The following is a 27,115-nucleotide window of genomic DNA, read 5'->3' on the forward strand; positions in this document are numbered from 1 at the left end:
TTACATCATCTACCCTCATTGACATAACTATGGTTAAAAAAAAGAAAAACGAAGTGACTAACACCTCTCAGTATAAAACAATACCTTCAACACTTTGAAAACAGTGTGACGTTATGACGTTAGGTTAGGAAGTTTGGATTTACTGCACAGCTGTTGCATTACTGCATTAATGCTACAATCAAACTGAGTTTGTTCGGCTAAAAGATGCAGTGATGCAAGTGACTTGTGTGCCCTTGTGTTTGTTGTTAATTTACCTCTTAATACAGGCTATATATGGGTGTCAATATAAGTATCAAATTAGTATTTTTCATATCCGTTTCACTTCCTGTAAATGTAAAAATGTTTTTCGGTTGGATAAATGTCAGTCAAATATGATTTTGTGTGATCTTAATAGCTCGAGGGTAGCTGGTAGAGCAAAATTGTAAGGTTGAAGTCTAATTTATTCATTTTACCCTCATTCCTCTCTTCCTGGTCTAATAATAAGATCGAGGGAGGTGTAGGAGGAGGTGGACATTCAGTGAGTGCTGCATTTGCAAAACCACACCTAAATGGCCTTTAAATCTCCAACAACATATTCGCTTTCACTCTGATATACATCAGAGAACATGGAGATGCTCTTATAACCCTTTGACTGTGTTTAAAAAACAATTCTAAAGAGCCTGACAAATTTGAATTATGAAGAAATCACACACAAAAATCTAGTGTTAAATCTCACTATGTGACCACTGATTTAATCTGCAACATAATACTGTACGTCTTCTCTGCAGTCATTGATTACTGTACACGTTGGAGTTGTAGGCTGTTATCTTCAGCTTGTTTCAATAAAGCAGCCACAATAAAAAAAGAGTCAATTCTTACAACCTAATTAATAACTGATCATAAGGTTACACCTACTGAGTGTGTCCGTGGAGTCTCTTCCTGGTCCCTGTACAGTGGACTGACTGTCTGCTGTCGGGCCGCTGTCCGAGTCCGACGCCTGTCTGTCAGACTGCAGCACCTGGTACATTATAAAAAAAGTATGAACATGTATTACTCGGGGAGCCAGAATGTAAAGAAACTAACACATTTGTCTGTCCCAAGACATTATAACTGAACAAAATCACGTCAACAAAAATGACTTAAGTATAACTGGGCCATATGTTTTATTGACTGTAATTTTAAAACTGTTCTGCCAACATGGGGTGGAACTGCCATGTCACCACGAGATCGGTTGGTTCAGGACATGAAGCTCTTTGAAAACGGGCCAGCTCAGCAACCGCAATAATGTCACCTCACTCGCTGCTTGTAAACTACAAGCCAAAGGAATATTTGTGTCATGCGTGGGCTGAAAGAGGTGATGTCAGCAACGGTGAAATGTAAAAACTGGGGTTTAGAGCCAGAATGAAAGAAGTTACATTATACAGATTCAGCAAAGTAAACTCGGACAAAGTGAGAGGAAACAGGGAGTCTTCATTTGGATAGAAGAGATATGAACATTACAGGCAAAACGACAGACAAAACTAGAAAAACCGGCTGACACGTATGCAGAAACGCACGCACAGCGCGCGCGCACACACACACACACACACACACACCTTGTCGAGCTCCAACTTCCTCTGTATAATGGGAGATGTGGATCCGTCCAGTCCTTCAGTGTTGCTACACTGGCTGCCAACATCGTGGACAACCTGGACCCAGAAAAAGAAAACCTTCACTTTTCCCCTCAGCCATATTCCCCTGCGTCTCCTTCCCCTCGCGTCTGTCTCAGCACCAGCTCTCTCAGAGAGTGAATACAGGGTACCTTGAGCCATCGCTCGGCTTGTTCTTTACTCTGAACTGCCAGGACTAGAGCTTCACCTCCAGGCAACGAGAAGCGCAACTCGTGTCTCTTTTTGCGGCCTTCCTTCGGGACGTAGATGACGTTGCAAAGATTCAGCGGGAGCTCGGTGTGAGGAGAGCTCTCTTTGATGCTCTTATAGCACTATAAAAGAGAAACAGAATGATTAAGATACAGAGATGGAAGTAAAGTACACATTTTCTCTCTCTAAAAGGACAAATTACATTACCCCAAACCACAAAAAAATATAGATTTGATGCTGTTATGCTTCGGTACTAAAAATGTAACCTTTGAGAATTTGTAGATGTTTTAAGTTGCTCCAACCCAGCTAAAGAAAACAAAACACTTATCATTATAACTACTAGGACATCTTTGAGAACACATTTGTAACAAATGTACCTTTAATATTGATGCAAACATCCAACTGAGGGTCCAACTATGATGGCCCCCTGCTTCTTTTAAATAGTAATAATAAATAATCTAAAAACTCTCAGATTATCTCACTCTTGATGAGATTAGCTCTAAAATGGTAAATTACTATATGTAATGCTGTGGCCAGACAAATGACTAGCACAGATTGACCAAAATATGAGCATTTTCCCTGATTAACAACAGCAATGAATTAGTTCGTTTGATTTAAAAGTTTGAATATATACTGATAAACAGCTGCATCTATCTACCTGCAGTTTATTGTCTCGGACAACGACTAGCTGTTTAGCCCATTGGCCGAAGCGTTTCTTCCTCAGCAGGAAGGCACAGATGCGGCAGTCTTTCACTGGTCCATCTGGGCTCTCCTCAGCCGTCCATCTCTGAGGTGTCTCCTGCCCTTTGGCCTCCTCTTCCTCTTCCTCGTAAGACTCGTAGGAACTACTCAGAGCATCTGAGTCATTGTCTGAGCACCAAAAATAAAAAGGGATGATTAATTGACAAAACATTTACGGAAATATTCTGATTCACAAGCACAACATTCCTTTGTTTATAGTCGTGCATTTAAATTGTACGAATGACAGCACTCACAGGAGTTTTTGGGAGGTCCATCGATCCTGGTGGTGGGGTAGTTGTTGTCTGCATCTTCGTAGTAGGCATCCTCCGCTGAGTTCGTGGAAGCTATGGGGGAGGAGCGAAAAAGATGAGACGAAATGAAAAGATACGACTCAAGCTAATAGTTTGTTTGGGTCCAGTTATTCATGAGTGTACAAATCTGAGTGTGTGTGTGTGTGTGTGTGTGTGTGTGTGTGTGTGTGTGTGTGTGTGTGTGTGTGTGTGTGTGTGTGTGTGTGTGTGTGTGTGTGTGTGTGTGTGTGTGTGTGTGTGTGTGTGTGTGTGTGTGTGTGTGTGTGTGTGTGTATAGAAATGACAGCTCATACTGGTGGCGAAGTACTGCGGGGTGGATCCTGGATCTAGAGGAACAGCCTCTTCATAGTAGTCATCAGGGAGGGGAGTGATTGGCACAGGAGGGGGCGTGTCTGTCGGTGTCTGAAGAGCCAAGGTGGAGGTTAAGGCCAGAATCATACAAGTGCAAGAACAGCAGATCGACTGGTAGACAGATGACTTACAGATTTATTGGGATGAATCTTCTCCTCTTCATCTTTCTGCTCTTTCTGCTCCACCGGAGATGCACTGAGCATGTGCAGATTGCAGTCTGGTGGAACAACAGTGGATTGATTTAATCTTGAATACAACATATAGCTACAATGTTATCTTTGTAAAAAAATACTGTGGTATATGATTATTGGTTCTGAACTTGTTTGACAGTGTTTTGAAGGTCTACTAACCAAAATCCTCAAACAGAGACTCTACAAAGCTGGTGCCGTTGCCATAGAGACAGCTGTTCATGTAGACGTCTGATCCATTGACTGCGGGAAAGACAAATTAAGGGTTATAAATAGGATGAGACGCAGGGTGAAGGTTGTGGCCTGTAAGGTCAGGATTACCAGAGTGTACAGAGTTCACAAACAGATACCGAGTGAGAGCTCATTGAGTATCAGTACTGAATCATCTGCATATCAGACAAATAAACTGCATAGAGACTGAAGGCAGACAATAAGGGAGTGCAGAACAGAGCTTGTAATTCTTTGTACTAGAAGAACAAAGTCACAAAACACTGTGAAAGTTGAAAACCTTACAGACTGGAAGTGACAAATCATAAAAACATTTTGTGGAAAATGCTAATGACCTGTTGAATAACTTGGGAGAGTGAATGGACAAGGCAGCCTGGCTCCATTCGAGCACTCCTTTTCTTTGACCTTGTCTCATTATCCTCTTTAAACATTTCATTATCCTCTTACATCAATCCTTTTATCCTCCCCGCCATCCTGTATTCTTCCAGATAAACAAGGATTGGCTGTAAAGACCGCAGTGAGAGTTGATGCTGCGTGTCTGCTGCACATTTTCCAACAACGGTCACTGCACTGTGTCTACAATGTTGAGCAGGTGGACCGACGACAACGAGGCTCCCCGTGGCAGAAACGCGAGTGAAAAGGAATGCTGAATCCCTCGCTGAAGACATACAACTGAAGTGACTTTGAACAAATGAATCGTATCTGAATTTCTTTGGCTGCAGCTGTCGAGCTGAAAGAATGTGAAGCAGAATGCAGATAGAAAAACGGCAAGGGTGCTCGATTACTGATCTCATTTCTGCATTTAATATTAATTTTTTTTTCTCGCAGATTTCCCTGAATTTAATACGATTTTGAACATTTCTTTGTGTTTGGTTGTTGTTAAAGAAAGTGCTGACACTGGGCTCCGATGAAACCTACAGTGGCTTTAAATGAAGTGCTGCTTGTAATCTATTCACGTGAGGAAACCGCAATTAAATAAACAATAAAAAACAGTTAGACAGACGCAGTTTAACGGTCTTGGGTTTACTACATAAACAAATGTGCGTGGATTTTCTGTGCTGTCTGAGAATTCACGGGAGCCATGTAAAAATACAACAGCAGGATTGCAATTTTTGTATCAGAAATACATATTAATATTAGAAATATAGACCTGGGTGAGGGTAAAGGGGGGTCAGTACACCGCCCCTCTGTCTGGGACTTTATTCTGTACCTGAGAGCTGCAGTGAATCCAGGATGTTGCGTATGGAAGCCATTTTATCGGTGGTGGCGGGACTGACCGTCTCGTGGTCCAGCATCTTCAGAAGAGAGCTTAGCTCGTTCACCAGTCGCTCCATCACAACTGGAAGCCGTTGGAAAAAATACACAGCAGATTATTTAGGTTTGCAGAATGGTTAAAAAAAAAAAAAATCTTCTCTTTGGCATCAATCACCATTGGGACATAAAGAAAAGGCCCAAGCTGCAGTCTGTAGCAAGGCTGAAATGCTCATGCCATTACACCTACTGCATCAGATATCAGTTTAAAACATGCATGCAAGGCCGTACAGGCGAGTATGACCAAAAGTGGCAGTTCACGAGGCGCTTGGAGCTTTCCGGCTGTTGCAACAGCTGACAGGGAAGAGATATTTAACATCCTTTCATATCACTCTATTCAGAGCCAGGCTTTTAGTCGCTGGTCCCTACACCACCATAGATTAAATCCTCCATTCAGTGTGGACATTTTGTGCTCTCTCTAAAAATGAACTGTTTTCATGTTCAACTCTGACTTCCTGTGCGAGTCTGTGTCTGTCTGTGTGTGTGTGTGTGTGTGTGTGTGTGTGTGTGTGTGTGTGTGTGTGTGTGTGTGTGTGTGTGTGTGTGTGTGTGTGTGTGTGTGTGTGTGTGTGTGTGTGTGTGTGTGTGTGTGTGTGTGTGTGGGTGTGTGGGTGTGTGTGTGCATTTTGTTGACCTTGACATTGTTCCAAATGCCCTGACACACTCTCACACATCCTGCCTTACTCAGAGCCGACAAAGAGAGGAGGGAGGAAGGAGAGTTGGAGAGAAAAGAAGTTGAGGAGAAGATGGCAGGAAGCTTCCTTCCCGAAATCACATAAAGCCAAAGTAAAGAAGAAAATCTCTAGTTTCACCAGAGAGAGGAGTAGTGGTGGTTAACAAACTGCATGTAGCTCTGGGCTGGTCCACGCTTGAAAAACAAGATCTTTGATATTAAATCAAACCGCTTTTACATGGTGTTTTTCACAGCGTTAAACAGGTGGAGTGGATCTTTCTAGGTTTAAGAGCAGCCAACTCTAAAGGAGATTCATGTCAGTTTGCGTTTCAGTGGGAAGTTTTACTGTCCCTTAATAGCCCACATGCTGTTTATGTGGCTTTTGCCAAGGTCACATTTTAAGGAAACATTTAATCATTTTCCTTTTTGGCATTAAAATCGCCAAATTCACAATGTCATTCTGCAAAAAAAAAAAATACAAAACTGGATGTTCAAGGGCTCTTGAAGGGGAGGGGTGCTAGAAATTCAACATGGGTCCAACATAAATCTTCTCTTGAAATAGTTTCACAAACGGACCTTTAGAGGCCGGCTCCTTTCAACAGTCTGAGACCACTATAACTTTGATTACATTTTGATTCATTTTATTGCATGTTTTTTCTTTTTTTTAGGAAGGATTTCTCTAATCTAACTTTCTTTAGATGTTAATAAGCATCAAGTAGCAGGTTTGCAATATTAGAAGTGAACACAACACACTTTGCTGCTGAGATGATAAATACCAGCAGAAATCCACAACTCTCAGGAAAGAACTGGAACAAAGGGGGAAGTTGAAATAAGATCAAAATAGGTTCTTTTCCCTCAGACAGAGAGAGTGAGTGAAAAGTTCTCACTCTCCCCCAAGCTTCCCCCCCCCCCCCCTCTGCCCCCCCTCGCTTGGACAATACTCTATTGTCTCCGCAAGGGCCAAAATTAGATGGCCACAATGCTCCAGACCAGAGCAAACAATTGTATTGTCAGAGTCGGAACCTCCAACCAAAAACAAAACAGGAACTGGCACAAACACACAGTGTAAGAGAGGTGTAGTGCAACGCAGCTGCATCGGGTTTAAAGGATATGTCTCCAGCAGCTGTGTGTGTGTGTGTGTGTGTGTGTGTGTGTGTGTGTGTGTGTGTGTGTGTGTGTGTGTGTGTGTGTGTGTGTGTGTGTGTGTGTGTGTGTGTGTGTGTGCGTGCGCGCGCGCGCGCGCGTGCAGCTGTGGTTTCCTGTCTTAGTTGTCGACAGCAGCTTCCCTCCATCCACTCTCTCCTCCATCCCACTGCGAGCCTCGCCTCACCTCCTCTTTCTCTTCTTCCCACTTTCCCCTGCTCCACTGCTCTCCATCCTACGGTTTCTCCTGATGTCATTGCAACCCCCCCCCCCCTCCATCTGTTACAGGCACCTTTGAGTGCAGATTTTGTTTTGTTTTGTCACCATCTTCAGTTTTTTTCCCCCAAAGGCACTAAATCAAATTACAATTACAATTACAGATCTATTGAACTTTATTTGAGGCAACTCAAGACTAAAAACAAACAATAATGACCCAGTGCAATCAGTCACAGTGTAAACAAAGCCAGTGGTGGGCCTTTGGTCTATTTTCTGTTTCTCAAAGTCTAACTTTACACAGTGAAGGCCATCTCTCTCTCTCTCTGTCTCTCTCTCTCTCTCTCTCTCTCTCTCTCTCTCTCTCTCTCAGGGGACCACTGGGTTCAGAGGCTGAGAATCAGCTGTTCTGGAGGCTTGTGGTCAGTCTCACCCACAGAGGGATCTTTGTAACCCCCCATTCCACCCACACACACACACACACACACACACACACACACACACACACACACACACACACACACACACACACACACACACACACACACACACACACACACACACACACACACACACACACACACAGGCATTAAGAGCAGTAATTTATCTCTTACTAACTTATCGACAGAGCAAATATACAGTCACGAGAGAAGATATGCAGATATGTGTTTGTTTGAGAGCTTTAACATACATTTTTGTATCCGCACACAGACTTCGTGAAGAAGGTCAGTCAGTCATGAGACCTGGGCCATGCGACTATCATTTGAACTGATTTAGCGTGTTTGGTTGCAGCTTGCACAAAACAAAAGACTACTCACTGCTGTTTATCTCGCCACATAATGCTTACGGGCAGCAGGGCCAAAGAGAAAAGATAAAAAGACTTTTGTCCTCCCAACCTGAGGCTTTCATTCCCGTCCAGTACACGTCGAACCCCACAATCAACACAAATCCAAGGCTGTCATCCTCCTCCTCGACCTGCCTCTCCCATCCAAACCATCCCTTTTAGGTATCATTTTCAGGACTGAGAATTACACGAGTGCATTGAGATGAATTGCTTTCCGTTTCCATGATTATCTGTAACAGGAAAATATACTTCAAGTAAAGAGAATTTCAAGCCTCTGCAGTGTATGAAGCTGCTATTTTGCCTCCCCCACACTCTCAGAGGCTGAGGTCCCTCCAGATCCCATATTCTCCCTTCCACTCCTTTTCTTTTCCTACCCCCACCCCCTCCCCCCTCGCCTGTCTCACCCCATCCCATTCTCCAGACACCCATCCTCTTCAGACGGAGGTCAGGGTTCAAGTCTCTGGCGGCCGGCAGCTCCCTCCGAGACAAAAGTCTACTTCAGAGCTCCAGCATCCCCTAATTCATATTTTCGTGACAACAGTGGATGATGGTGTCACTTCTCCACTTTAAAAAGTCCACGACCGAGCTGGCAAGATCTTTAAAAAGAAACAGCTGGGGGGAAACAGTTGAGGAATTCTCTCTTTATCACATTCTTTCAATATCTTATCACTTTCTGCGGGTAGTAAACGTCAGACACAAAAAAAACCAAAAAAAACAGAGTGGCGTGACACGGGCTCAGACGCCGTGGCACTGCAAGTTTGATTTGAAACCCAGACGGCTACAGTGCCGTCGATTCATTACATACCAGGAGCCGTTCAGCCACGATAGGCCCTGAGGAAACCACTGTGGGGACTGTGTGCCGCGCTTTAACAAGAAATATTGGTTGCCAGAGTGAAAATGACCTTATTTATCAGAAAACCAATCCCTCGGTTTTCCAGTTAAAAGTTCAACAGTTGGGGAAATGTGCTCTTGCCTTTGTATGAAGCTGGAACCAGAGCACAGTTAGCCTCAGCTTAGCATTTGATCGGTGTAATAAACCAACAATACGGATACAGTACCACACTTGGTTGGTGGAAGCTTTCATCACTCTCTCTCTCACACACTAACACGTACAATACACCAGAAGGTTATTATGCTATGTGGTTTTTTTTTGTTTTTGTTTTTTGTGACAGCTTTTTCATGATCGAGCATTTTTTTTTTTTTTTTCCCCTGTTTAGTAGAGGACTGCTATCACCACATCAGCTTAGCTTCCACCTACATCGGCACAACAACATGGGCGACATGTACAGACCTGCCGCTTTGTTGTAATTGTGTTACAGAAGATTTAGCTGCAGTAGACTTCAGTCACTTTAAAATGAGGAAACGCCTGCGTTCATGGAGGTAAAGCCCTGTTAAATATCTGTGCGAAATATCACTCGAAACTAAATCAGCAGAGTTCTGCCTTTTCTGACTGAAGGAAATGGAAAGAGGAGGTGGTGGGTGATAAATGGTAAAGAGGAGAAAAAGGGAAAAGGAACTGGAAGGGAACCATGGTTGAGGTCAAGGCTTGGGACAGTTATTAAACAGAGAAAAGTTATGCCCGTGTATGAGAGTGCAAATGCAATTCATTATTACAACTTGAATCAACCTGGTTTAACAAAACTGCAAAACAATTGCATTTTCCTCTGTAGGTGTGAAAAGCCGCTAAGAAGGATAAGTTGAAATGACTCTTCTTCGTGCAAAACTGATTTACATCTCACAGATGTTGCAGCAGTTGCAAAATGTTTGCCAGAAGTCCAATATCAATTACTCAAGTGTTTCCACTGCGAGAATATTTTCTTTTAGGGAGCACAGCTGCACAATTTGGTTACATTTAAGCTGCCTGTGACTGTGTTTTTTCCCCCCCCCATTTTTTATCTATTATTATTGTTTTGGCCAAACACATCTCGACACGTCACAGCAGGAAATGCTCAGGTATAAATAATACGGCTGATTAATTTAGCCATGTCAGTTTCAGGGGTCCTTCGATAGTGCTCATCTTCACGCTGCGGAGCCATCGTTAATGTTATTAGTAACACCTGTGCTTTTCTCACTGGTCGGTTAAAGTGCAGCGAGTGGATGCCGCTGCAGTGCGCGGACGTCGCAGTTGTTTGGAAGAAAGTGCTTCGACAAAATTACAGTTATTATGATTAACGTGATCACTGTGATCATATTATAATTATAGTAATTATAGGAGGTGACCTCACTACTGCAAATTAAAAAAAAAAGAAAAAAAAAAAGGCTAAACTGGGGAAGCAGTCTGTGCTCAGGCTTTGTGTCGGTAGTTTTAAGATGAGATAAGGGTTTTTTTTGTGGTTTTTTTTAATTGTCCCCAGTCCCAACATAAAATGAGAACATTTTGTTTAATCAATCAGTTGACTGACAGAAAACTCAAAATATTTTGATAATTGGATTAATTGTTGTTGTTGTTTTTTTTTAATTTAAATTTCTTTTTAAATGATCTGATTCCAGCTTTTTAAATGTTAATAAATTCTGGTTTCTTTAGTGTATCATGATAAAAAAAAAGAAAAAAAAAGATGAATAGCTTGTGGTTGTGGACAAAAGACATTCTAGGCTGCAATTTGGAAAACACCAGTCAACATTTTTCATAATTTTCTGACATTTTAAAGACCAAATAGCTAATCAATTGATTTGAATCCTTCAAATGATCATTATGTGCAGCCCTACTATTTCTTTTAACTCAATTTAACTTTTCAAGTCAACTTCAATTTTGGCATAAATTCACACTGCGTCTGAGTAACCAGTGCAATAAAGCAACAGGCAACATGACGTGGTGTTTGAGCCAAGCACAAATGAATGTTCCAGTTATAGACTTTTATTGTACTTCACATAACCTCGTTTCCCAGATTTTTTAAATTAGGCCACTTATTCATCACCTGGTGTCTCATAATGCAGCTTCCTGTTTGCAGCACATGTGGCCTGAAGGGTTTTAAACAGAGCAGCCATTCAGATGATGATGATGATGATGATGATGATGCTGCTGCTGCTGCTTCTGCTTCCCCTCCAGCAGCGCTACTTCCAACACTGCACTTCTCTGTTGGTATCAGATTGCATCACTCTACCTGAGGATACCTCCTCCATCCATACGCACACGCACGCGCGCAGCGCCCCAGCCGGTTGCGTCCTGTATGACATCACTCTCGCGTTACTACAGCAGGCAATCGGTAGCAGGGCGCGAGGCGCACTCGGTTCGTTTAGTCAAGAGAAACTGTAGACTGACGAGAAGAACCCAGATTGAATCAAACTAAAAAAATATCTGCGTTGTTTCAAAGCTCACTATCCTATTTCTTATGATGGATTTAAGTGACAAGTAACCTATAGACTTTTTTTTTTTTTTTTTAACTTTCTTTTACATTGTTTGGATTTGTGTACGTGACTTCTCCTTACACGTGCGCTTAAATTTACATTTAAAATGATGTCCTCCGTGTCTATAAATGCTTCATCTTAAAGTGATCACACAGTTATTGTAGAAACTAAATATTAATTTTCGTGATCAAGGGAGACTTGATACTAACCGCTCTGGCGTTTGGGGTCCATATCGTCTGATGTTTTAAAGTCCGTGCCTCCTTGTTTTGTCTCCACCAATAATCCCACAGTTGTTTCATTTAAAAGTTCTTAAAATGTGAGACGTGTTCGCCACGGACACAGCGGAGCTCTGTGGGTCTCCGTGCGGCCAAGTGAGTCAGAGTGGCCGCTACACGGTTTGACTCGCCGGCTGCCTGTTCGTCATCCAGGGCTCCGCCGGGTCCTGGTGCGAGTACACTTTATGATGAATATTTATGACTCCGAGAAGTCACATAAAGAGGCCCATGTTAGGAGATGTAATCCCTGGAAACCCCAGATATGTTGTTCATTAATGTTTTTAGTGTCGTAACCATCGGTGGTGGAATAAATATGAAGCATTTTCCATTGCTTTTTTATTACTTTCTACACTACTGCGGTTCAGGGAGAAATGTAGGCCTACTTTTTACTCCACCACACGTAATGCAACTTTTGTTCCTATTGAACAGATTTTACACTCTCCATACATGTTGCCTTTAAAAAATGTGAAGCCCTGGTATTAATTAAAATACAAACAGCAGTAATATTTGCACATTGATCAATGGTAAAAAAAAATTATGCATTTTATGCATTTCACTGTTTAAAGTGGGATGGAACTAAGGCAGCACTGAATCTTCTGCATTTATTTATTGGTGACTTCTTCTTGCACCACAAGTTAGTGTTGGTAGTCTATTTGCCCCTTTACATCAGGTTATCTGGGTGATTCATAATGCCCCTAAATAAACGGCATTACCCAGGGGGCACGACGATGCTCATCTGTTCCTGTCCAATGAATCCCTAAACCAAAAAGGACAAGACTGAAACAAATTCACCTGATCACCACCCCAACCATCATTGTGAACATTCAAGATCCAGGACAAATGGCAATGGCGACAATTATAAATCACTGAATCGTTTATTTAGAAGTTGCACTGAAAGACACCAAGGCTGCAAATGATAAATGTGAACTCCACTGAACCAAAAAAGAAGTTAGTTTGTACTTCCATACACATTTAATGTGGTAAATGTGGGTTATTGTGTTGCAACCTGTAAACAAACTGTCCGCATGGTTTTAGTCCCTGTAAAAAGAAAGGACTATTCCACCTTTTACATTCGGTTACAACACTCCTGCAAATCAACACTCGTCTCGTTCTTTGCAACAACTTTCCAGCACCTTGTTTCTAATAAATCCATTTCAGCTCAGACGGTATCTCTCACACCTGTTTATCACAAACACTAATCTTTCCTCCACTTTTCTTTTGCAACACCCGTCAAATCTTTCTTTGTGAGCACATTATTCCTCTTTGCATCTTTATCCTTTCGCACATTTCTTCCCTCTCGGTTTCCTTTCTTTCTTGCCATTTCCTTCAGAATTTTCCTCTTTATTCAGACGGCTTCTGAATAATCTTTTATCAAAATCCTCTCTTAGTCATTTGCTGTAATTACACACACACACACACGCACACATACACGCACACACACATTAATTGTAATCCAGCAGCTCAAATTCAGTGCTATTTCTCAAGTACAGCTGCAAGTATGAACTGACAAAAATGTAGATTTCTTTAAATATAGTAAGTGAAACACAAATATCTTATGTTAAAGGGTGTTCTACTAAACCTCCATTTCTAAACTTAACTAACATCTCTGAGCTCAGAGTTATGACACGGTTCATTCACATCACATCATAATTCAAAGCACACGTCAGTGAACTGTACAGTTTGCTCAAGTCATAGAAAAGAAGTTTTAACACTGATATGGCTTCTGAAAATCTGACATCAAAATCAAACACATAGTTTGAAAAAAAAGCAGAGGAAAACCTTCGGTTTTCAGTACTTGCACATTATAAAACACCACGTGTATATCATGTTGAATAACTCTAATGCGGAGAATCACACAGTGTTCGTTTACCTATCGCTGCGGGCAGTGGCTGTCTGACTAAAAGTGGGTTCCTTTCTGCCCTCACTTGTAGTTTTTCTTTGTGAGGCAGGCCCTCAGTTTGGTACAAATTACTTGAGCATATCAGACAACCACCGTGAGTCTCGTGTTAACACACTGCCATCTGCTGGTAGGAGAGGCAGAAGCAGCCAACTCATCGATGCCCATGAACTAGTGTGTCTGTTGTTGTACAGTTCTTCTCCATTTATCCCAGTTGGCTGACTTCATACATATTGCTTAATATGTCCGAGCACACACCAGTTACAGCACGCCAAGAGCAGGAGGCCAAACGTTCTGCTCTGCAACTTCACGGGAAGAAAAATAGTTATTATTTTCAGTCACTCTTCCTCTGAGACACAGACTCGAGCTGGGCCCAGTAAACCTTTATGAAAGCTGTGCTTCAGAGCACATTGTTGGTGGTGTACCTGCACTGATTCAGACTTTTCTTTCTCAGAAAAGTCGGACCTGTTTCTTCAGTTCGTTCTTTTTCCACTGAGCAAGACGGTCAAAGGCAGACATGGACATGCTAAAGACTCTGTAAAACTCTTCTGGTGAGAGGTGACGCTGTGAGGACAGAGACAAAGAGCAGGTCAGAAAAGGACATTCAATCAGAAGCACTGGTGTTATGTTACATTCACACACCGTCAGGAGAAACAGTGAAACCATTGCAAAACATCAGAGTAATCACGTCTTCAACACCAGCAAATCAGCAGACATACTACAGCTGCTGCACAGGGCACACTGTGCACAACACAGTGCATCAGTCGGTCCATTTTTAAGATCTAGTGGCCATCACATTTGCAGTGAATATTAGTGCTCAGGATAATTCATTGTTGTAGTTTCACTGTAACTTCCAGGAGGCCAGAAGCGGGACATGAGGCTTTTAGTCTTGTTCTTTCCTGTGTTTTCATTTCACTCCAATGTATTGATGTGTTCAGTTACTCAAGGGGAATTTGCGTGAGACCTGTCCTACTGCCTTTTACCTCCAGTCGGGCTCGGTCCACGTCACTGGGGAGACGCTGCTGCCCTCTGACTGACACCACGAGGGCCTCATAGGGGTAGATCTAACGGAGAGAGAGGAGGTATTACTAACACATCACACACACGTCTATCTGTGACCATCAAAGAGGTGCTGTTTTAATGTTTAAACTTAAAAAAAAACTTAAGAGGAACTCTCACTGACGACATTCTTTTGTTTGATTGATGTTCTTTAAAACATGACTCAAATACACCACTGAAAATACTGGTCATCCATCTTAGATTTGAATTTTTCAGCAGCAGACCAGGCAGAATCTATTTTTATTTCTTTCACCGTCTTTAGCCCTAATGCTGAAAAGAATGATACAATTTTTTTTTTTTTTTAAATCATAGAGGCTTTAGAAATGAGAAAAATACATTAAGTCTCTCGATTTCATAATAAAATTCCACAGAGGAATATGAAAATAAATCCGACTTTTGTGTTGACATTGTTCTTTTTCCCTCCTTTCATCATAATTGAGGGAGAGTTTGGAGTCAAGAGTTTCTACTATAAAGTGTTGTAGTTCTTTGTGTGTTTCATTTTGCCATCGATAAAATGAGTGAGTCAGCTTCACAATGTGGGTGTTACAGAGTGAGATGAATTCACCATTCAATATGAACAGGCCACACATCATTCTTACATCCACTGATCCAGACCTTTCACTCTTGGCTCAGTGACAAGTCTCGAGTTTTGGCAGCGGCATCTTACCTTGTACTCTGAAAGAAAAGGAGAAGAGAAAATATGGCGATCCGTTATGTTAACTGCTGCGTTCACTGACGTCCCCGTTCCATTAATACAGACACTCTGAATAACATGCACCGAGAGGGCAGGTTAATCAAGAGAAAACAAGATGAACTGCGGAGATTTAAGTTTTACAACAGGCTTACCTCTGATCTGCCAACTGACTGCATTGCTGCTGTCATACTGGTAATAATCTGCACTCGCACTCCCGGGCTGCCAGACACAACAACAACAACAACAACAGTTCAGAAAAACACAAGCTGAAAGAATGTATTTCATCTTTATAAAGCAATGCATTTTATCACACTTTCATAATGACAATATCTTGTCACTTGTCTCACTTGGCCTCAGAAGGCAAACTGATACAAATGAGTTTCAGGCTCAGTAGCAATGAAGGGCTTTCCCATATATTTCAGTTTGGTGAACTGCCACATCTGTCTTGTTCTCTCTCCGACTCTCTCTGTGATGTTTCCATCACTTCAGAGGACATCACAGCAACTTACATTCATTTCCTGGTGACTATAACGTCACTTGCTAACACTAAATGAAACTTATCATAACCTTAAACCAAGTCATCAACATATATTCGAATGACTTACTTTTTGTCCCTAAAAAGGAGGCGAGTCCCCACAACATGAGTAACATGAGTATATACACACACACACACACACACACACACACACACACACACACACACACACACACACACACACACACACACACACACACACACACACACACACACACACACACACACACACACCAGAATCCAGGATTGCTTACCCTTTTTATTGCATTTTTGCCGTAGCCTGGCAACGAGGCCGATTTGGCAATGTATGAGTCTGAAAGAACAAACACATAACCATAAACAAACACAAGAACTATGCAAACTAATGCAGACGCACTCAAACTGCAAACAGGAGAAAAGGACCTCTATTGTTCATGGTGCTTTTATATTTTTTCATTTATCTGTTTTGAGAAAAGAGTTAACTTTAATTTGGAATATTATTACATACAGTATTACAAGTTGCAAAATCTCCAAATAATTTCTGTTTGTCAAATCTGTCCTACCACTGAAGAGAGTTGTGGGGGTTTTACGTGGGAGGAAAACAGAAGAAAAACTAATAGACTTTATTGTCTAGGTGCCATATTTGCGCACGAGAGTAACAAAACTTAAGATCTTTTGCCCTTTGATTTTCATTTATCTCTGGCTACTGACATCAGTGTCAATAGCAACTGAGCAGCTTCCCAACAGCTCAACAGCGTCTACTGACACGTCACTGAGCCATTGGGAATCTAACATTTGTATTCCTGTTTCTGAGAATATCACACAGATGAAAGCATTTCCATCACTTAGTACAAGAATTCAAAGCGGTGGTGTTACTGTCACATACTGTAGCTGCTTTTTGAATCTCAAGGATATCAGTTCTTCATGAGTGCCTCCCTGAATGACTCCTGTGTAAGGATGTGGCTCCGATCACACACTGATCAGAAAAATCACATCAACTTTGGAGGCATAATAATCAGTGTCTTGACAAACACCTCCCCCGTGGCCTGAGATGACTTTTAACCTGTTTAAGTTTTGGTTGAGACGTTTCAACACTTGGCCTTTAAGTCTACACCCTAATGAGAACGGCAACATGAAACATTTACAAGTTAGGATCATCAACGACTGAGGTTTTTTGCTGCCTCCCACAAAGCATTTTATTTTCTAATATGAACAACTAATCTCCACCCTTTGATGTTACTCTTCCAGCATGAGGGCATATTTCTTGTAACCAATGGTAACCACCAGCATCCAAGCATCTTCTGGCAGGACGTAGTCTGCACTGCTGCAGTTTAAGCAGCAGAGGACAGTAGAGTCACACTGATCATCTCAAGTCACTGCTGTCTTTCTTGCCTACTTTAACTTGCCTCTTCTTTGCTGTCCTTGTTTCTTTTTCCTCCTTCATCATGTCATGCATCCTCAGTCATTTGCTCTCCCCTTCTCCTTTTCCTGCCTCCCTGTCTCTCTCCTTTGTTTCCCTGCTCTGTCCGTCCTCTCTTTCATTCTCTCGCTCTCCTTCTTGTTCACTCTGGTGTTGAAAGGAATTAAATTACACAGCGATGTCAAAGAGACGGGGCGAAACGCCATGATGCAGCAGAATGCAGGCCGGTGTGTAGAGCTACTGTACGGCGTGTGTGAGATGCTGAGGTGTAATGAGTTTTTTGTCATCTACAGCTCTCTCTTTTTCAACAAGAAATGAGATTCAGTCAACGTGGTGTTAGTCTCAAAAATATAGTTGTTTCATCAAACTGTGCCCCGATGCCACACAGAGCTAGAACTACTAGCCTAAGCATCTTATTTATCCCTATTTTTTGTTGCACAAGTGCTAACTTGTAATCTACTATTTTAATGCTGAGAGTTAAAGTTTAGGTGTAATTTGCACAATTTTCAGCTGTCAATATTATTTCGATGGTGCAAGAATTTCATGACATGAAGTTGGTCAACCTAGTGGCCAAATTGGGATGTTATTAGGCTAAAATTCACACAATAACAGTGAAGAAGGTGGTGAAGAAGAGAGAATAACCAAGGAGGTGCATTACAAGGATTTTAAGGCGTGTAAAGTGTGTAAATATATATTTACAATCAAAAATCACAGAGTGAAGTGTAGTGTGTAACAAGTTACAAATAAAAGCCAATGCCACTTCTTAAAAAACAAAACAAAAGCTGATCAGTACAAGCCTAAGCTACAGCATCATTCATCTTCCCACCTGTAAACCAAAAAAATAGAGATATGGGTGACGGAGTGAGACGATAACAATCTCCCACTTTAAGCTCGTGCTGCTGCCACAGCAGAGGCGACAGGATGAAGGAGATAAGGGAAAAGCCGGCTAGCTGTGTCTCCGTCCCCTTGGGACGAACACAGAGATCAAAACACATCGATGAAGCACTCACCACTGTCTGCGCTGTAGACGGACCTGGGAGCTGAGGACAGAGAGAGAAGAAGGGAGGGTTAAGAGGATCACACTATAATTTCACCAGATTCACACCCTGGAAATACCAAATGTGTTGGATCAGAAGTCGTTTGTTTGGAGTCAAAAAACGCTGCTGTCCTAACATAGATATCAAGAATTGATTCCCCAAAACTGTTGTCGAAAAGATCAGAATAAAATAATGTTAAAAAGAGCCCCAAGAAGTGTTTCCAATTGTCCACAATAAATTGAAACACTGGAAAACAGACCCCACAAAGATCTGTAGAATCGAATCAGAGGTCAAGCTGCTGACATTATGGGACAACAGGAATACATCAGACTTAACATCTATTACACATTTTTTAATTTTTTAATTCATAAATTCTGTTGTATAGAACTGTAAATATCCAATCTGTAATGCCGATTAAATTATTTACCGGATTAAGTAACACATCAGAGGATAACACAGTGTTAAGTATAAAAATGTAACATCATAAATTCAAACATCTGACATCACTCAAACAAAAATCACTCAACAAAGTTGGAGACAGCTAATGACAAATACATTTGTTGGACAGTAAAAAAAGAACAAAGACATAACTGATGTAAATAAGTATGTGTCTGTAAAACTAAAAGCTAAAACAAAGCTGCTGTCCTTTTCTGGAGCACTACTCTTTTTTAAATCATCTGATTTCCTGTTTTCTGATACCCTTTTATGTATATTACTATCTTTGGCTATATTAACGTGAACAGTATCTGAGACAGTGTTAAGCAGGGTTAATGAATCTACCAGAAAGTAAAAGTCTGAGATTTTAGTAGAAGGGATATAAAAATAGCCAGCTGTTGTGGGACATACATAAAACAGCAGCTGTGTGAGGGTATGTCCCTGACAGCATCAACATGCAGGCATAATCACCATCACGACCTACACATCATATAAAATATGAAGCACCGTGAGTGCAGGAATCAGGGTGTATAATCGGACCACACATGTTAAAAATGTTTATGTTTATGGCCCCGACCCACTGCACTTTGTCATTTTAATGGACTGCACTGCGTCTTCAGATTTGTGTGGTTATTTTTCAGAAACGTAGACACACGCATTATAGGTGCTGGAATCCAGATGTAAGATATTGAATAGATCTTTCACTTTTTATATTTAATATCATTATGATGATAGATGAGGAAACAAGCCGTGCTAGTGTGATGCAATGTGAGGTACGAGCTACAGTAAATGCTCAAATCAACATTGCAACATACAGTGACAGTGCTAACATGCTGGCAGGAAAATGTTTATCATGCTCATCACAGCCGAGGTCAATGTACATGTCCGAACAAATCTTAACAAAAAAAAATCTTTAAACTCAAATGATTACACAGAATCACCTGTCAATGAACAAATCAGAAGCTTTTGGCAGCTAAGAAACAGAGTAGGTTTGTCTTGAGGAGAAAAATGAACAAACTACAGTCACTGACTTTGAAGCTTTGAACTGAATAAAATGATTTGATGGCAATTCAGATAAATTAAGTCTCCAAGTGTGCCATTTTACTTTATTTCATGCCATCGTAGTATTCCATTTTCGAATTAGCTTCTTCTGAAGAACAGATGAGTGAACGCCTGTCAGGATTTTTCTAATCAGTAGAATAACAGCAGACACCATAAACCCACAGTGATTACACAGCACTGAACACTCACATTATCCACACCTCTCTCTGTCTGACCTCCCTGTGCACAGAGCTCATTTCCCTCTCTCTCCACCGCTCTTTGACCCTGATTTACCTCAAGGCTTCATGTCGTACATCTTCTCTGAACAGCTCCGAATTGCTTCAGCTTCTTATTCTCCCTCTGTCCCTTATATCTAATTCACTTTCTATTGTGTTCACGCTCTCTCTGTCTATTATGTTGTAACACCCTCTCTTTTAGTCCCATTTGACCTCCATCTAAAACACACTCTCTCTTTCTCTCTCTCTCTCTCTGAGTCTCTCCGTCTCACGCTGACATGAGCTGAATGCAATGAGGAATGGGATCAATGGAAGAGTGAATCCAGAAGTGGGAAACTCCCCCCTCTGAGACTTTTGGTCAGTATCACAACGAGACCCACACTTTACTCCTGCTATTAAGGTGACTGTATTTCTTTGCAAACAACACCACAGCTTAATCACCATCACCTCAATCTGATCTTTATTTCAGCCTTGAACCTACAGCCTCAAACTCTAATACAGGACTCTGTGTTTACAAGTCATACAAACGTAATTTTATGTTCGTGGACTTTTCACTATAACAGGTAGGAACAAGGCTCGGAGTACAGCCATGCCAGCTGCTCTTTGAAGCTGTACTAGTATGTTAATGTCACGTTAAAATGCTCACACGCTGATGTTTACCAGGTTCAATGTCATGTTCACCATCTTTGTTTAGTGGATTAGCATTAGTTTTGTAGACATTTGGTTATAACATAAAGTAGCCTGAGGAGGGTGCTATAATTTATCCTGAGGGAAACATGACTGTCTGTGCCAATTTTCATGGCAATACTGTACATCTAATAGTTGTTGAGACATTTCACTCAAAACCACAAAAGTCAACCTCATTGTAGCACTGTAAATAGTAAAGGTCAGGGAACGTTGTGCATCATCTGGAAACAATGAATGTAGAGCAGAGAATGTCTTCTAGTAGGCGTTTTCTGAATAACAGAAGAAGTTGCTATTGGACAAGTCAGGGGATCATCACAGTCAGTAGGCTCCATACTCTGGAGACCATCAACATCTGTGCCTGATTTCATCACAGTCCATCCAATAGCCACTGAGGTATTTGCAGACTGGACCGAGTGGAAGAACTACCAATAAACAGACTGACTTATCGACCGACACTGCCGTCCCCAGAGCCATGCAGCTAGCTTTGCCATAAAAGCAGCCTCGGGCCCTAAAATGCTCAGAGAAAAGTTTGTTTCCTATCTTGTGTTTAAGCAGGAAAAGTCTGACTGAGATTAAAATCCTTTTCAAAGGATCCCTGGTCAAAAAAAGGCACCGTGCGTCACAAGGAATATACTTACAGCCGTTAAGGGAGTTGTATCCCAGATTGTTGAGCGCCTCCTTGCTGCTACAGCGGGAGCTGCGTCTGCTCCCCCACTGGTCATTGTCGTGACCGCCCGACCGTGCCTTCATCTCCTCCTTCAGGATCATCCTGCCAATTCCCTGCGTGCAGGGAAGGAGGGGGAATGAAAGAAGAGTGGCGGGGAGGAACAGAGAGATGGGTTAGAGGGACGGGAAAAAAGAGAGCGGACAAAGGAACAGATGAGGCAATAAAAGTTGGACATGTGCATGAGTTGATAGATGAGATGGGACAGGTAACGGTGGTGGTTGTAGTTTGGACAGATAGCAGGAGGAGAAATATGAAGAGAGAGAAGTACAGGAGCATCACTTCGTATCGTGTCCAGTGGTTGAGGTTGAAAAGAAGCATTTAATTAACCAGCTCATTAAATATTAACACACACTTAAAATATAAATGGGAGAAGCAGGAGAATATCTTCCTCTCTTACCCTGTTTATATTGTGATTCCACCCATCCTCCTCCCCTCCAGATGAAAACCTCCTCACCCTGGAGACTAGACAGAGAGACGGAGGTAATGAGAGGGAAACGTCAGCAACTGGGAGACATCAAAGCCAAACTGTCATTTGGCCCTCTACGCACTCTTAAAGTGAAGCATGTGCAGTATATTTCCATGCGTCTATGTACAGTATGTTGCACTGGTTAAATAGAGGCAGCAGTACCTTTTGGAGAGCCACTGTACGGATAGTAGTTGGAGTCCGGGTGATAAAGACTGTTACAGTTTGAGGTGGAGAGGCGACTGGAGTTGACAAGGTTCTCATTGGTCTTACTCTTATTGGCTGTTGGAGAGGCAGATGTATCTGATGGAAAGATAATCAGAGAAACACAAATTGTAGAATGTATTTTTTATTTAAATTTATTACAGATACAGTTTCAATATTTGATTTGTAATAGCAAATCCCATTTGATTTTAAGGCTGATTTTCATGAAAATAACAACGAGGCAATCAGAAGGGAGAAATCAACATGAGGGAAGATACTTAAACATGTTCGGCTCTAACAAAATTGTCTTTGTTTATTTTTCTGTTGTGGGTCTCTAAATGTTTCACTGACCAATGTGTGTGTGAGACGTTTTGTGTCTATGTGTGCAGGATAGAGAAGATGGACAAAGTAGTGCATCTACTTACAAAGAGGGGGTTAGCACAGCAGGGGAGAGGAAGGGAGGAGGAGAGGGGAGGCGCATCAAAAATAAGGGAACAGAGAACAGAAAGGAGGTCAGAGATAATGTGATGGGGTGTGACACACAACTTCCAAGGCAGCAAGCGAGGTTGTCAAAGGTGTGTTGCAACAGTGCTAAGAACAAAGGAAGGCAGTTAGTGATGTGAAATGTGTAAAAGACATCAAGACATTACCTAAATGTTGTTTAACTTGTGTGATAAAGATGAAATATCATAGCAGTGGATGGGCTGTCATGGGGTGAAAGGGAGAATGCAGTACTTTAAAGAAAAGTGTTGGCATTTTGGCTTCTATTAGACCAGCAGTGAAGAGAACAATAAGAAAAGAAGAGATGGTGATATATAGCAAAGGTCATGTGTCTAATTGATGCAGTGGATGCATGAATGTGACTGTTTGTGTCCAGTGTAAGTCGGACCATCCAAACACCAGCTGAGCAATACGTGCGCAATTTGTCATTTCTTTCAACACATCCTCGTACCGAAACAACAGAATAAACTCATTTCCAAAGACTCCAAAATGACATATGTGAGTGTTTTCAGCGCCCTCTGTAGGACCAACGCGTCCTCAAAACTAAACATCAGAAAAGCTAATTTGTCAAAAAGTTTGAGAGTGACAGGAGGACTGAACCTTTGTCGTCATGGTAACAATAATAAACACATGGTTAACTTAGTGAAGCGGTGACAGTTTGGTTAGGTTTAGGAAACGATCATGGCTTGGGTTAAAATAAGTGCGTAAATTAAGAAATTTACATCATAGCAAGTCCACTTTGACTTTTGTTTTCACACAGGACACAAACAGCAGTCTCCAGGGTTAATGTCCTGTGTTTGAACCATCCAACCGCCCCCCTGCCTCCCCCGTACGCAGACTTTGTGACTTCTCCCTTACTCTCACTATCACTACCATGGCCAACAGAGGTCACAATAAATGTAAATGACGGTCACATTAATCTTCTTGCACAGACCTACGTATAACGCCATGTTTCCTCATAATATGGAAGACGTATTCTTCATTTTTTTTCAAGTACAACATGCAGATAAGTTGAAATGAATCCATGCTTCAGTGACAGGCTACCTCCTCCATCCTGAATATTTTACATTTACACCAAAGATTAGATTTAATGTGTCAAAAATGCACCCCAACAACCAAAGTGGATTTTTGGCCTGAATCAGATCATTTGTGCAACTAAAGCTAAGAAAAAAAATTCTATTCACTTGCGATCCTTTCTGCACTGTATTTGGTACTTTTAAACACTTACTAGCTCTCAGTTGTCTCTTCTGGTAATATAACTAAACAGCTCCTTAAGGACACATACCTTAAAAAGATTATGCTTTTGAGGTGCAGCCAAGTTTGACTAAAATACAGTATATATATCTGACCGTAGTATTTTGCCTTAATATGAAAACTGCCCTATATGTGATTCCTACTGTAAATTTTAATTCACCCATGCAGCCCAGATCAGCAATTGCCTGCTCTGACTAGAATGAGAGGTTTGTCAGCACTTTGTAGCGCAGAGTAAATCATGCCGAGGTCTTTCGGAGGAACTGTAACTCTGTGGGACCTGCCAACTGAGCGCTGATGGATCACCTACATACTCAGTATTTGGCAACGCTTCCCTCAGTTTTAATTCACCTCTTGAATCACTGGCTGAATCTGTAATCTCATTTTTGATGGGACTACAACTATCAAACCTTACATCCACTTCAAGTCCGTATCCCTATTTAGTTTAGTTTAGCCAAGTAATTTTATTCAAATGATGGTGGTAAATAATGCCATGACAAGTAAGGATGCATCAATCCAACATTTTCTTGTCTGACACCACAGCTCAGGGTATCTTCAAATACAGATACTGTTGCGGTACATTTTCCAAATTAACAATGTGTGTGAAGAATCATATTTAAAGAAGGTAACGTTTGGCCACCTGTGATGTTAAAAACTGAGTTCACTGTCCAATGTGACTGATCTTCATCCTGACAGTCAAAGAGAGTGTATCAGTTAAGGTTGATACCCAGTCGGTTGAATAAGGTCGTTATCAGTGATGATTGGAGGCTGGCATATCATATCGGTGCCTCCTGAGTCCTAAACGCCTGCTAAAAAGGGAGGCTGTGGCTCAGACGGTAGAGTGGGGTTGCACACTAATCCAAAGGTTGGTGGTTCAATCCCCAGCTCCTCCTGTCCACATGCCTAAGTGTCCTTGAGCAAGACACTGAACCCTAAGTTGCTCCCAATGGTGTGCCATCAGTGTGTGAATGTACTCCTGATGGCGGCACCTTGCATGGTGATCTGTCTCATTAGTGTGTGAATGGGTGGATGGGAAAACTATGTAAAAGCGCTTTGAGACCAAAAGGTGATGAAGCGCTATACAAGTACAGACAATTTACCATTTAAACGTCAGCTGAAGCGCCAAGTTAATTGTATGTGTAGTTTACAGCGACAGCTTTTTAAAATAATTAAATCATTCAGACAAAATTTGTTACACTTTCTTATGGTATTATCTTCAAACTGCTTGCTTTATGTGACCATTACTCAAAAATCCGAAGATACTGAATCTAAAATGACATAAAAAAACAAAACATTAAACCTTCCCATTTCAGAAGCTGAAACCTGTGAATGTTTGACATTTTTTCTTGATAATACCTTACCAAATTAACTGGTTATCAAAATTGCTGGACAATTAATTTTATGTTAATGACCCACCACTTCAGCACTGGTACAATTCACACTACAGTTTCAGACCCTATATAATGACTGTGATGAGGGAAATCTGCTATGTGGTTAACAGATAATTCTCTGGACAATCTGATCTTCTCCTCAGACAACACAGTGACACTCCATAAACTCTGTGACCGAGCCCGGCTTCTGGTAAAATACTGCTGCATCAAGCCTGTGCAGGCTTTCAGGAGAAATGCTTTCACTTTCCTTGACTACTTCTATTTTAGAGAATTTGAAGGGGAGGACTAAGTATCATCAGAAGCACCAGATTTTAGACAGGAAGAAAATATATAAAAATGTAATTCAGCTTCAGCTCAGATCTTTTCTGTAAGTGGTTCATTAAATCAGACATACAGAAGAGAATTCGCTACTACGTACGCAGGAATCACCTGGCTGGACAGTTAGACAGCCTAACAAAGGCTATAAAAAGCACAGCATTGCGGAATCAACCAACCTTGTCTCTTATAGATGGGGGGTTTCCTGTAGATGTTGGTTTCCTCAGAAGCTAAAAAAAGAAAAGAAACAAAGTGAGAGTTATAGGCAGGGAGCAATAGAAATTCTAAAAGGAGAATAATCCGGATCCTCTCATTCATCCCATTCTTCCCACCAAATTAGTTGTGTACATTTACAGTCTTCTTAACCATAAAGCTGACAGCACAGGTAATAAACCGGTATAGTGGAGGCAGTGCAGTGCATCCAGACAACCTGACTGACATGCAGAGAGGCTGATGAATACAAATTCACAAGCTTAATACAGGAAAGAGAAGCAGATGGCACAGGAATAAAGAAGAGGGAGGAGAGCAGTTGAAGGGTGGAGAGAGGGAGAAGCAAAGGAAAAGATAAAATGGATGAAGAGGGAGAGACTTCGAAATGACAGGAAAGTAGTCAGTTCAATCATTTAGCTTCGAGTGCTGGAAAATCACCACAAAAATATGCCACAGTAAATATGCCACAGTGAATACAAAATAAATTGAGTTACAACTTGCAATAAAACAACAAAACCTGGGCAGAGTGTGCCACCAATCCTACCAAGTTGGAGGTTTCACTCCCAATGGGCCATCCACGCTAAATTTGTATGCACTTGTGATACTGCGAGGCACTTTGGATAAAAGCTTCCACCAAATACATTTTGCTCACCGTTGAAAAGCACGAAAGGAGTGCTGTTGTAGGCCTGGCAAGGAAAAATAAATTTGGAAAAAAATAAATAAGAGGAAGCATGCAGAAAGAAATGGACTGAGGGGCACTCGGAGGGAAGGATGGAAGGAAATCAAATGCATAGCTCACAGTGAAAGGAAGAGGCCTTTTAAAGTGAAGGGAACCAAGACAGACTGTAAACATTCAAGGGAAGAGAGAGGCATTAACTTGATAAAGTGAAGGGTTGATGGACTGTTTAAATAAAATGAACCAGTATTAGATGTTAGATGAAAGCTTTCACATGTTATACAAGAGCTTCGGATCAGTAAAATGGATAAGACAGAGACTTCCCACCGGAGAACACTGTAAAAAAGGATAACTACATTTTTATGGATGTTAAAACCTCAATAAAATAAGTCAAAACACAATTCATTTCTTCTCTGCTTAGATGGTTAGAGCAAATCGCCATCCAAAATCATACCATGACCATTTCTATTATCAGTGAATGTTGCAGCTGCAGGGCTGTGCGTGTTGTGATTGTGTTCTGCTCTCCGGTAGTCCTTCACATGCGCCACCCTCCTGTGGCAGGTGGTCGACTGCACCTGATTCCTCTCTGCTCATCGGGGTAGAGACTAAAGACAGCTGTATTGCTGTCAGCTCAAGTTGTTGTTTAGGAAATTGTTTGTCATACTCCCTTTTGTCTTCTTTTTTGTTCACAGAAGCACGTTTTCTGTCGTCTTTAGTGTTTTTGTTATAAGTATTTTATTATGGAACTAATCTGATCATAAAAATGTGTTCTTGTGCTTCTTTTTCTGCTTTCCTGGTCTTTTTTGCCCTACGTTTATTGTTACTGCTACACCTCTCATCCCCTGGACTTCTTGGGCATGTAACAAAAAATCTCTTACTATCATTTTTGGGGGGGA

The 27,115-nt window shown here is 41.4% G+C and overlaps 2 protein-coding genes across 13 annotated transcripts in view; both read right to left on the reverse strand.

Annotated features, from left to right (window-relative positions):
- LOC138632977 (actin filament-associated protein 1-like 1) overlaps positions 1-11,544 on the reverse strand; it is a 19,558-nt gene extending 8,014 nt beyond the window's left edge. The window contains 10 exon segments of the mRNA XM_069718925.1: positions 895-997; positions 1,575-1,667; positions 1,781-1,960; positions 2,497-2,708; positions 2,834-2,923; positions 3,184-3,292; positions 3,373-3,458; positions 3,592-3,672; positions 4,868-4,996; positions 11,396-11,544. Coding sequence (XP_069575026.1) covers positions 895-997; positions 1,575-1,667; positions 1,781-1,960; positions 2,497-2,708; positions 2,834-2,923; positions 3,184-3,292; positions 3,373-3,458; positions 3,592-3,672; positions 4,868-4,996; positions 11,396-11,417 — 1,105 coding nt within the window. The 5' untranslated portion in view covers positions 11,418-11,544.
- A 773-nt stretch (positions 11,545-12,317) lies between these two features.
- Positions 12,318-27,115, reverse strand: part of LOC138633095 (actin-binding LIM protein 3-like) — a 45,021-nt gene continuing 30,223 nt past the window's right edge. For 5 of the 12 annotated variants that reach the window (XM_069719141.1, XM_069719191.1, XM_069719180.1 and 2 more), the window contains 10 exons: positions 25,513-25,563; positions 21,837-21,974; positions 21,606-21,670; positions 21,120-21,261; positions 18,056-18,085; positions 15,901-15,959; positions 15,264-15,330; positions 15,017-15,092; positions 14,342-14,422; positions 12,318-13,922 (listed from right to left, as the gene is read on the reverse strand). In XM_069719141.1, the coding sequence (XP_069575242.1) occupies positions 13,832-13,922; positions 14,342-14,422; positions 15,017-15,092; positions 15,264-15,330; positions 15,901-15,959; positions 18,056-18,085; positions 21,120-21,261; positions 21,606-21,670; positions 21,837-21,974; positions 25,513-25,563 (800 nt within the window). In that variant the 3' untranslated portion in view covers positions 12,318-13,831. Of the gene's footprint in view, positions 13,923-14,341; positions 14,423-15,016; positions 15,093-15,255; positions 15,331-15,900; positions 15,960-18,055; positions 18,086-21,119; positions 21,262-21,605; positions 21,671-21,836; positions 21,975-25,512; positions 25,564-27,115 lie in introns of all 12 variants that reach the window. The other 7 variants (XM_069719206.1, XM_069719155.1, XM_069719225.1 and 4 more) reach the window with 3 other exon arrangements.

This window comes from Brachyistius frenatus, unplaced genomic scaffold (genome assembly GCF_029030835.1).
Source record: "Brachyistius frenatus isolate BFR_SWC_R1_liver_20210118 unplaced genomic scaffold, ASM2903083v1 Contig_5, whole genome shotgun sequence".
Classification (NCBI taxonomy): Eukaryota; Metazoa; Chordata; class Actinopteri; family Embiotocidae; genus Brachyistius; species Brachyistius frenatus.